Source organism: Pseudorasbora parva, chromosome 12 (assembly GCF_024679245.1).
Source record: "Pseudorasbora parva isolate DD20220531a chromosome 12, ASM2467924v1, whole genome shotgun sequence".
Taxonomy (NCBI): Eukaryota; Metazoa; Chordata; class Actinopteri; order Cypriniformes; family Gobionidae; genus Pseudorasbora; species Pseudorasbora parva.
Window position 1 is genome coordinate 355,001 of NC_090183.1, and position 13,156 is coordinate 368,156.

General features: G+C 46.4%; 1 protein-coding gene across 11 annotated transcripts in view; it reads right to left on the minus strand.

Annotated features, from left to right (window-relative positions):
* The window catches only part of caskb (calcium/calmodulin-dependent serine protein kinase b), a 113,873-nt gene that overhangs the window by 32,011 nt on the left and 68,706 nt on the right, over positions 1-13,156 (minus strand). For all 11 annotated transcript variants that reach the window (XM_067458653.1, XM_067458658.1, XM_067458656.1 and 8 more), the window contains 2 exons: positions 10,563-10,643; positions 2,536-2,724 (listed from right to left, as the gene is read on the minus strand). In XM_067458653.1, coding sequence (XP_067314754.1) covers positions 2,536-2,724; positions 10,563-10,643 — 270 coding nt within the window. The remainder of the gene's footprint in view (positions 1-2,535; positions 2,725-10,562; positions 10,644-13,156) is intronic.

A 13,156-nucleotide genomic window follows, 5' to 3' on the forward strand; every position in this document is an offset into this window, starting at 1 on the left:
GTGTCAATAACTGTGTATACGTAACAGTGTGTGTCAGTAACAGTGTGTGACAGTAGCAGAGTGTGTCAGTAGCAGAGTGTGTCAGTACAGAGTGTGTGTCAGTAGCAGAGTGTGTGTCAGTAGCAGAGTGTGTGTCAGTGAGTGTGTCAGTAGCAGTGTGTGTCAGTAGCAGAGTGTGTCAATAACAGTGTGTGTCAGTAGCAGTGTGTGTCAGTAACAGAGTGTGTCAGTAGCAGAGTGTGTCAGTACAGAGTGTGTGTCAGTAGCAGAGTGTGTGTCAGTAGCAGAGTGTGTGTCAGTGAGTGTGTCAGTAGCAGTGTGTGTCAGTAGCAGAGTGTGTCAATAACAGTGTGTGTCAGTAGCAGTGTGTGTCAGTAACAGTGTGTGTCAGTAGCAGTGTGTGTCAGTAACAGAGTGTCAGTAACAGTGTGTGTCATTAGCAGTGTGTGTCAGTAGCAGTGTGTGTCAGTAGCAGTGTGTCAGTAAAAGAGTGTCAGTAACAGTGTGTGTCAGTAGCAGTGTGTGTCAGTAACAGAGTGTGTCAGTAGCAGTGTGTGTCAGTGAGTGTGTGTAAGTAGCAGAGTGTGTCAGTAGCAGTGTGTGTCAGTAACAGAGTGTGTCAGTAGCAGTGTGTGTCAGTGAGTGTGTGTAAGTAGCAGAGTGTGTCAGTAGCAGGGTGTGTCAATAACAGTGTGTATCAGTAACAGTGTGTGTCAGTAGCAGTGTGTCAGTAACAGTGTCAGTAGCAGTTTGTTTCAGTAGCAGAGTGTGTGTCAGTGAGTGTGTGTCAGTAGCAGAGTGTGTCAATAACAGTGTGTATCAGTAACAGAGTGTGTCAGTAGCAGCGTGTGTGTCAGTGAGTGTGTGTCAGTAGCAGAGTGTGTCAATAACAGTGTGTATACGTAACAGAATGTGTCAGTAACAGAGTGTGTCAGTAGCACAGTGTGTGTCAGTGAGTGTGTGTCAGTAGCAGAGTGTGTCAGTAGCAGTGTGTGTGTCAGTGAGTGTGTGTCAGTAGCAGAGTGTGTCAATAACAGTGTGTATACGTAACAGAATGTGTCAGTAACAGAGTGTGTCAGTAGCACAGTGTGTGTCAGTGAGTGTGTGTCAGTAGCAGAGTGTGTCAGTAGCAGGGTGTGTCAATAACAGTGTGTATCAGTAACAGAGTGTGTCAGTAGCAGCATGTGTCAGTAGCAGAGTGTGTGTCAGTGAATGTGTGTCAGTAGCAGAGTGTGTCAATAACAGTGTGTATACGTAACAGAATGTGTCAGTAACAGAGTGTGTCAGTAGCAGCGTGTCAGTACAGAGTGTGTGTCAGTAGCAGCGTGTGTATCAGTAACAGTGTGTATACGTAACAGAATGTGTCAGTAATAGAGTGTGTCAGTAGCAGTGTGTGTCAGTAGCAGTGTGTGTCAGTAGCAGGGTGTGTCAATAACAGTGTGTATCAGTAGCAGAGTGTGTCAGTAGCAGTGTGTGTCAGTAACAGAGTGTGTCAGTAACAGTGTGTGTCAGTAACAGAGTGCATGTCAGTGAGTGTGTGTCAGTAGCAGTGTGTCAGTACAGAGTGTGTGTCAAAAGCAGTGTGTCAGTAGCAGAGTGTGTGCAGCAGAGTGTGTGTCTCTCTCAGAGTGTGTGTCAGTAACAGAGTGTGTGTCAGTGAGTGTGTGTCAGTAGCAGTGTGTGTCAGTAGCAGAGTGTGTCAATAACAGTGTGTATACGTATCAGAATGTGTCAGTAACAGAGTGTGTCAGTAGCAGTGTGTGTCAGTAGCAGAGTGTGTCAGTAGCAGGGTGTGTCAATAACAGTGTGTATCAGTAGCAGAGTGTGTCAGTAGCAGTGTGTGTCAGTAACGGAGTGTGTCAGTAACAGAGTGCGTGTCAGTGAGTGTGTGTCAGTAGCAGAGTGTGTCAGTACAGAGTGTGTGTCAGAAGCAGTGTGTCAGTAGCAGAGTGTGTGCAGCAGAGTGTGTGTCTCTCTCAGAGTGTGTGTCAGTAACAGAGTGTGTGTCAGTAGCAGGGTGTGTCAATAACACTGTGTATCAGTAACAGAGTGTGTCAGTAGTAGTGTGTGTCAATAACAGTGTGTATCAGTAACAGTGTGTGTCAGTAGCAGTGTGTCAGTAACAGAGTGCGTGTCAGTGAGTGTGTGTCAGTAGCAGAGTGTGTCAGTAACAGTGCGTGTCAGTAACAGAGTGCGTGTCAGTGAGTGTGTCAGTAGCAGTGTGTCAGTACAGAGTGTGTGTCAGTAGCAGAGTGTGTGTCTGTCTCAGAGTGTGTGTCAGTACAGAGTGTGTGTCAGTAGCAGAGTGTGTGTCTGTCTCAGAGTGTGTGTCAGTAACAGAGTGTGTCAGTGAGTGTGTGTCAGTAGCAGTGTGTGTCTGTCTCAGAGTGTGTGTCAGTAACAGAGTGTGTCAGTGAGAGTGTGTCAGTAGCAGAGTGTGTGTAGCAGAGTGTGTGTAGCAGAGTGTGTGTCTGTCTCAGAGTGTGTATCAGTAACAGAGTGTGTGTGTGTGTGTGTGTGTGTGTGTGTGCGCACCATGGGCTCGTCCGTGTTCTTCTGGAATTGCACCAGTCTCACTCGCGTCACGTTCTCCAGGTCCAGCTCTCCGTTGATGCTCTCAGGTGAGTCTCCGTTCAGGTACGGCGATGTGGGCGGCGGCGTCACTCGCAGGGCTTCATCGCTGTAAACCTCATGAGCCACGACATCATGCGTCTGCAGCAGCGCCTGCGACAGGAACCACAGCAGAGCCTTCAGTGTGTGTGTGTGTGTGTGTGTGTGTGTGTGTGTGTGTGTGTGTGTGTGTGTGTGTGTGACCACACGTCAGTATCTCTTCACACTGACGCTGCAGATCCGCCGAAACTAACACACACAATAGAGTTCAAAAGAAAACAACTAACCCCTAAACTAACAAACTAACACATCCAAAAAAAATTGTTTATAATTGTGCTGCTAGTTTACCTCAGTCCTATTTCTGCACACACAAACACATATTTAACTTTAAAGCATCAACAACAACAACACAAATCAATAATTAACATTATTAACCTGGACAGATAACTATTGCCAAACCTGATGAACTTTATAATGTTAAATTAATGTTATATTAAATATCTAATATTATAAACACATTCTCTGGTCTGAACTATGAGGGAAAACCACAGAAATTGTAATACAAGTAAAAAAAAATATATTGATCATTCCTATGGCTTATGAATATGGATGTATTAATTTCCTGCGATCCGATCCGATCCGATCTTTAAAGCAGGATAATTCTGGGAGCGCTGCTATCCCATAATGCCTCACCCGAGTCTCCCAGAGCAGGCGTTCTGTGTCCGTGTTTGCTCCGTGTGTGTAGAGCTCCATCCGATCGGATCTTCCTTCTCTCTGAGTGTGTGTGTGTGTATGTGTGTGTGCGTGTCGAGCTCATTCCGATCGGATCTTCCTTCTCTCTGACTCTTGTCTCTCCAGTACTTTCTTCAATCCGCTCTATGACATCATCACCCCCCCCTCATCCTGTCACCGTGGAAACGACTCATCCAATCAGGCTGCATTAAAGCTCCGGCTGTCGGAGCAGCTGCTCTTTTCCCGGGAGCTTTAGAGTTCAGCACGAGAGGCTGAGAGTCAACGAGCCGCCGATATTTCACAGCAAAACCAGGAGAAATATTACAACATCAAAGGGCCATTAAGAGTTTTTGCATTATTTTGATGACAATGTAACATTTCAACACCAGTATGATGGCCGTATGATCTGATGACCGTATGATCGGATGACCGTATGATCGGATGACCGTATGATCTGATGACCGTATGATCGGATGACCGTATGATCGGATGACCGTACGATCGGATGACCGTACGATCGGATGACCGTACGATCCGATGACCGTACGATCCGATGACCGTACGATCCGATGACCGTACGATCCGATGACCGTACGATCCGATGACCGTACGATCCGATGACCGCACGATCCGATGACCGCACGATCCGATGACCGTACGATCCGATGACCGTACGATCCGATGACCGTACGATCCGATGACCGTACGATCCGATGACCGTACGATCCGATGACCGTACGATCCGATGACCGTACGATCCGATGACCGTACGATCCGATGACCGTACGATCCGATGACCGTACGATCCGATGACCGTACGATCCGATGACCGCACGATCTGATGACCGTATGATCTGATGACCGTATGATCGGATGACCGTATGATCGGATGACCGTATGATCGGATGACCGTATGATCCGATGACCGTATGATCCGATGACCGTATGATCCGATGACCGCATGATCCGATGGCCGTATGATCCGATGACCGTATGATCCGATGACCGTATGATCCGATGACCGTATGATCCGATGACCGTATGATCCGATGACCGTATGATCCGATGACCGTATGATCCGATGACCGCATGATCTGATGACCGTATGATCGGATGACCGTATGATCGGATGACCGTACGATCCGATGACCGTACGATCCGATGACCGTACGATCCGATGACCGTATGATCCGATGACCGTATGATCCGATGGCCGTATGATCCGATGGCCGTACGATCCGATGACCGTACGATCCGATGACCGTATGATCCGATGACCGTATGATCTGATGACCGTATGATCTGATGACCGTATGATCGGATGACCGTATGATCTGATGACCGTATGATCAGATGACCGTATGATCGGATGACCGTATGATCGGATGACCGTATGATCCGATGACCGTATGATCTGATGACCGTATGATCTGATGGCCGTATGATCCGATGACCGTATGATCCGATGACCGTATGATCTGATGACCGTATGATCCGATGACCGTAGGATTGTGTGACCGTATGATCCGATGGCCGTACGATCCGATGACCGTACGATCCGATGACCATATGATCTGATGGCCGTAATATCCGATGACCCGTATGATCCGATGACCGTATGATCTGATGGCCGTACGATCCGATGACCGTATGATCTGATGACCGTATGATCCGATGACCGTAGGATTGGGTGACCGTAGGATTGGGTGACCGTATGATCTGATGACCGTATGATCCGATGACCGTATGATCCGATGACCGTATGATCCGATGACCGTATGATCGGATGACCGTATGATCGGATGACCGTATGATCTGATGACCGTATGATCCGATGACCGTATGATCCGATGACCGTATGATCTGATGACCGTACGATCCGATGACCGTACGATCCGATGACCGTATGATCCGATGACCGTATGATCTGATGACCGTATGATCTGATGACCGTATGATCTGATGACCGTATGATCGGATGACCGTATGATCCGATGACCGTATGATCCGATGACCGTATGATCCGATGGCCGTATGATCCGATGACCGTATGATCCGATGGCCGTATGATCCGATGACCGTATGATCCGATGGCCGTATGATCTGATGACCGTATGATCGGATGACCGTATGATCCGATGACCGTATGATCCGATGACCGTATGATCCGATGACCGCATGATCCGATGACCGTATGATCCGATGACCGTATGATCCGATGACCGCATGATCTGATGACCGCATGATCTGATGACCGCATGATCTGATGACCGTATGATCTGATGACCGCATGATCTGATGACCGCATGATCTGATGACCGCATGATCTGATGACCGCATGATCTGATGACCGTATGATCTGATGACCTTATGATCTGATGACCGTATGATCTGATGACCGCATGATCTGATGACCGCATGATCTGATGACCGCATGATCTGATGACCGTATGATCTGATGACCGTATGATCTGATGACCGTATGATCGGATGACCGTATGATCCGATGACCGTATGATCCGATGACCGTATGATCCGATGACCGTATGATCCGATGACCGTATGATCCGATGACCGTATGATCCGATGACCGCATGATCTGATGACCGTATGATATGATGACCGTATGATCGGATGACCGTATGATCGGATGACCGTATGATCGGATGACCGTATGATCGGATGACCGTATGATCCGATGACCGTATGATCTGATGACCGTATGATCTGATGGCCGTATGATCCGATGACCGTATGATCCGATGACCGTATGATCTGATGACCGTATGATCCGATGACCGTAGGATTGTGTGACCGTATGATCCGATGGCCGTACGATCCGATGACCGTACGATCCGATGACCATATGATCTGATGGCCGTAATATCCGATGACCCGTATGATCCGATGACCGTATGATCTGATGGCCGTACGATCCGATGACCGTATGATCTGATGACCGTATGATCTGATGACCGTATGATCCGATGACCGTAGGATTGGGTGACCGTAGGATTGGGTGACCGTATGATCCGATGGCCGTACGATCCGATGACCGTACGATCCGATGACCATATGATCTGATGGCCGTAATATCCGATGACCGTATGATCCGATGACCCGTATGATCCGATGACCGTATGATCTGATGGCCGTACGATCCGATGACCGTATTATCTGATGACCGTATGATCTGATGACCGTATGATCTGATGACCGTATGATCCGATGACCGTAGGATTGGGTGACCGTAGGATTGGGTGACCGTATGATCTGATGGCCGTACGATCCGATGACCGTACGATCTGATGGCCGTATGATCCGATGACCGTATGATCCGATGACCGTACGATCCGATGACCGTACGATCCGATGACCGTATGATCCGATGACCGTATGATCCGATGACCGTATGATCCGATGACCGTATGATCCGATGGCCGCATGATCCGATGGCCGCATGATCCGATGGCCGTATGATCCGATGGCCGTATGATCCGATGACCGTATGATCAGATGACCGCATGATCTGATGACCGTATGATCTGATGACCGTATGATCTGATGACCGTATGATCTGATGACCGTATGATCTGATGACCGTATGATCAGATGACCGTATGATCAGATGACCGTATGATCTGATGACCGTATGATCTGATGACCGTATGATCAGATGACCGCATGATCTGATGACCGCATGATCTGATGACCGCATGATCTGATGACCGCATGATCTGATGACCGCATGATCAGATGACCGCATGATCAGATGACCGTATGATCTGATGACCGCATGATCTGATGACCGCATGATCTGATGACCGTATGATCAGATGACCGTATGATCTGATGACCGTATGATCTGATGACCGCATGATCTGATGACCGTATGATCTGATGACCGTATGATCTGATGACCGTATGATCCGATGACCGTATGATCCGATGGCCGTATGATCCGATGGCCGTATGATCCGATGGCCGTATGATCCGATGGCCGTATGATCCGATGGCCGTATGATCCGATGGCCGTATGATCCGATGACCGTATGATCCGATGACCGCATGATCCGATGACCGCATGATCCGATGGCCGCATGATCCGATGGCCGTATGATCCGATGGCCGTATGATCCGATGGCCGTATGATCCGATGGCCGTATGATCCGATGGCCGTATGATCCGATGGCCGTATGATCCGATGACCGTATGATCCGATGACCGTATGATCCGATGACCGCATGATCCGATGACCGCATGATCCGATGACCGCATGATCCGATGACCGCATGATCCGATGACCGCATGATCCGATGACCGTATGATCCGATGACCGTATGATCCGATGACCGTATGATCCGATGACCGTATGATCCGATGACCGTATGATCCGATGGCCGTATGATCCGATGGCCGTATGATCCGATGGCCGTATGATCCGATGACCGTATGATCCGATGACCGCATGATCCGATGACCGTATGATCCGATGACCGTATGATCCGATGACCGTATGATCCGATGACCGTATGATCCGATGACCGTATGATCCGATGGCCGTATGATCCGATGGCCGTATGATCCGATGAGCGTATGATCCGATGAGCGTATGATCCGATGGCCGTATGATCCGATGGCCGTATGATCCGATGGCCGTATGATCCGATGGCCGTATGATCCGATGGCCGTATGATCCGATGGCCGTATGATCCGATGACCGTATGATCCGATGGCCGTATGATCCGATGGCCGTATGATCCGATGGCCGTATGATCCGATGGCCGTATGATCCGATGGCCGTATGATCCGATGGCCGTATGATCCGATGGCCGTATGATCCGATGACCGTATGATCCGATGACCGTATGATCCGATGACCGCATGATCTGATGACCGTATGATCTGATGACCGTATGATCCGATGGCCGTACGATCTGATGACCGTATGATCTGATGACCGTATGATCTGATGACCGTATGATCTGATGGCCGTATGATCCGATGGCCGTATGATCCGATGACCGTATGATCTGATGACCGCATGATCCGATGACCGTATGATCCGATGACCGTATGATCTGATGACCGTATGATCCGATGGCCGTACGATCTGATGACCGTATGATCTGATGACCGTATGATCTGATGACCGTATGATCTGATGACCGTATGATCTGATGACCGTATGATCTGATGACCGTATGATCTGATGGCCGTATGATCAGATGACCGTATGATCTGATGACCGTATGATCTGATGACCGTATGATCCGATGACCGTATGATCTGATGACCGTATGATCTGATGACCGTATGATCTGATGACCGTATGATCTGATGACCGTATGATCCGATGACCGTATGATCCGATGACCGTATGATCCGATGACCGCATGATCTGATGACCGTATGATCTGATGACCGTATGATCCGATGGCCGTACGATCTGATGACCGTATGATCTGATGACCGTATGATCTGATGACCGTATGATCTGATGGCCGTATGATCCGATGGCCGTATGATCCGATGACCGTATGATCTGATGACCGCATGATCCGATGACCGTATGATCCGATGACCGTATGATCCGATGACCGTATGATCCGATGGCCGTACGATCTGATGACCGTATGATCTGATGACCGTATGATCTGATGACCGTATGATCTGATGACCGTATGATCTGATGACCGTATGATCTGATGGCCGTATGATCAGATGACCGTATGATCTGATGACCGTATGATCTGATGACCGTATGATCCGATGACCGTATGATCTGATGACCGTATGATCTGATGACCGTATGATCTGATGACCGTATGATCTGATGACCGTATGATCCGATGACCGTATGATCTGATGACCGTATGATCCGATGACCGTATGATCCGATGGCCGTACGATCTGATGACCGTATGATCCGATGACCGTATGATCCGATGACCGTATGATCCGATGACCGTATGATCCGATGGCCGTACGATCCGATGACCGTATGATCCGATGGCCGTACGATCTGATGACCGTATGATCTGATGACCGTATGATCTGATGACCGTATGATCTGATGACCGTATGATCTGATGACCGTATGATCCGATGACCGTATGATCCGATGGCCGTACGATCTGATGACCGCATGATCTGATGACCGTATGATCCGATGGCCGTATGATCTGATGGCCGTATGATCCGATGGCCGTATGATCCGATGACCGTACGATCCGATGGCCGTACGATCTGATGACCGTATGATCCGATGGCCGTACGATCCGATGACCGTATGATCCGATGACCGTATGATCCGATGGCCGTACGATCCGATGACCGTATGATCCGATGGCCGTACGATCTGATGACCGTATGATCCGATGACCGTATGATCTGATGACCGTATGATCCGATGACCGTATGATCCGATGGCCGTACGATCTGATGACCGTATGATCCGATGACCGTATGATCCGATGGCCGTATGATCTGATGACCGTATGATCCGATGACCGTATGATCTGATGACCGTATGATCCGATGACCGTATGATCCGATGACCGTATGATCCGATGACCGTATGATCCGATGGCCGTACGATCTGATGACCGTATGATCTGATGACCGTATGATCTGATGACCGTATGATCTGATGACCGTATGATCCGATGACCGTATGATCTGATGACCGTATGATCCGATGAGCGTATGATCAAAAATTATCATTTTTTTCACCAAAAATGAAAATCTTGGTCACATCAATTCTTGGAAACACAAAAGATGATGTTTGGATGAATGTTGGTAATTTAACAGTATTTCTTTCCTACTATGGAAGTCAATGGGGACCAGCAACTGTTAAATTACCAACATTCATCCAAACATCATCTTATGTGTTCAGCAGCAGAAAGAAACTCACACAGGTGTGGAACAACAGGAGGCAGAGTAAAGGATGACAGAAGTTTCATTTTTGGGTGAACTATCCCTTTAAGCACTTTTCTTCTTCTTCATCTTCTTCTTCTTCTTTTAATTGAATAGCTTGTTCTCTGTGTCATGTGTATGATTATGTACAGTTGTAAATTATGATTTATTTTTGTAGCCTCTTGGCCAGGTCATGTTTGTAAATGAGAAGCGGTTCTCAAACAGTTTACCGGGATAAATAAACATTAAATCAAAGAAATGAATTAAACATCCTGTGACTCAAACAGATCGCTTCGACTCACCATGAAGTGCGGCTGCGTCAGAATTCTCTTCAGTTCTTTCGCCTCCATGTTCTCGGTGTAACAGGACAGCGTCTCCAACACCTGAGGAACAAATATCAACATTATAATAATAATAATGATAATAATGATAATAATAATAAATATAGCTGCAAGCAGCCATTATCGGGGCCAAGCGCAAAGAAGAAGACAAGACATGCCAGCATGGCTGGAAGTCTCAAGCCAACTGCAACAATGAGCCATTAAGGACCTATTAAGTTGATTTTAGGCAAAATAGCAGTCAAATTTTAAATACAGTCAATAATAATGGTTTAATGGTTTATCACTTTCGACCAATAGGTGTCACTGTTACGAAACTGATGTGGTTTAGTCAGATTGAGATGACAATGACACATGCAAAGTTTGGTGTCAATATGTCAAAGCATTGCAGAGATACAGCCTCAAGAGTAATTTTTGCATCATGGCTCAACTCTGTTGCAGTGGTATATGAAAACTGTTTTGTCTATCAATCCGAAATCCATAACTATTTGTCAGCATGGTCTGAAGACGATACGGATCAATTTTGGTGAAAATCGGACAAACGGTCTAGGATGAGTTTGAAAAAGTAGATTTTTAACAAATAACAAGATGGAGCACAGATATGTTTGCAAAATATGGCAAAATTGGTATCTATCTTCTCGGCATGAGCCAATGAATGTATTATGACCAGTCTCATTACAATAGGCTAATTTAATCAAAAGTTATTAGCATTTTTGTACATTTTATTACAACTTTTGACCACAAGGTGGCGCTGCCCCGAAACTTTTTGAATATGTTCGGGACATAGAGCGGAAGACACATACCGAGTTTTGTAATGATACACTAGTGCATTCTTAAATTATAGCATTAGCATTTTAAACCGTAATACTGCATTGAAGTCAATGGGAATTTCATGTTTTGTTTTATTATAGCGCCACCAAGAGGCACAATCCCACCAATTTTTTTATGTGTCCTCGTAGTGAGCCCATACATATGTGTGTCAAGTTTGGTGAAAATATTTCATTTTGTTTTGGAGTTATAGACATTTATATGAAAAAACACGTAAAAAATGACTGACACCTGACTTTGATTGGATTTTACTACCCCTTACTATCAATATTTTGAGATTTGGGCATTAGCGTATAGCTATCGACCTATGTTTCCGAACTTCTGAGGCTGGTTTCGTCTCGATCGGACTAGCGGTTTCGAAGATATCGGCAAATGTTTTTTAAGCACTAAATTACAACTCTGCGCAAACCATATGCCGAAACCTGGCAAGTCTGGTATCGTTGGAGTCGGCAAGGATTCAGGAGACCAAAAAACACACTCCCATCAAAATATGTCAACCACACCCAAAGTTATAAGCGTTTGAAAAAAAAAATTCTCCACTAGGTGGCGCTGTTTCGAAACTTCTCAGGCTACTTCAGGGCATCGTGGTGATGACCCATACCAAGTTTCATAACAATCTGTTCATGCGTTCATAAAATACAGCATTTTTGCACATAATTCAAAATGGCCGACATCCAAAATGGCCGACATGGTAAAATTGGATATCAGTCGACTCGGCATGACGCCCTGAATCTAATGAGACCAATTTTATGATTTTTGGATAAACGGTTCAGAAGTTATAAGCCAAAATAGGCATTTTTCGTATCTCCGGACAGGTAGGTGGCGCTGCGCCGAAACGCTGCATGTTGCTTCAAGTCATGCTTGTGATGACATGTACCAAGGTTGGTTTGAATACGATAAAGCGTTGCGGAGATATAGCCTTTAGTGTGTTTTTGCAACCTCCACGTAAAATTTGTTTGTGCGTTTATTGAAAACGATTGGACGAATCAACTTGAATTCCATAACTTTTTGTCAACATGCTCTGAAGATGATCTGTTTCAATTTTCGTGAAAATCGGAGCAACGGCCTAGGAGGAGTTCGAAAAAGTAGGTTTTTCAGAAAATTCAAAATGGCGGGAAAATTTGCATACCGGAAAATGACATCATAGGGTGAAATCGAATCGGCTTGAGCCAAGGAATCCGATGAAAAAAGAATTTTGTTTCTAGCCCTTAGGGGTCAAAAGTTATAAGCATAAATATGAGTGAAACTTTGGACAGGTGGTGGCGCTAGAGGGATTGAGTTAGAGGCACCAAATTTGCTATAGTGACAGCTCAGACTGGCCTCTATGAGTGTGCCAAATTTCACAACTTTTTACCATACGGTTCTATGGGCTGCCAGAGACTCCTATGGCGGAAGAAGCAGAATAATAAATATAGCTGCAAGCAGCCATTATCGGGGCCAAGCGCAAAGAAGAAGACAAGACATGCCAGCATGGCTGGAAGTCTCAAGCCAACTGCAACAATGAGCCATTAAGGACCTATTAAGTTGATTTTAGGCAAAATAGCAGTCAAATTTTAAATACAGTCAATAATAATGGTTTAATGGTTTATCACTTTCGACCAATAGGTGTCACTGTTACGAAACTGATGTGGTTTAGTCAGATTGAGATGACAATGACACATGCAAAGTTTGGTGTCAATATGTCAAAGCATTGCAGAGATACAGCCTCAAGAGTCATTTTTGCATCATGG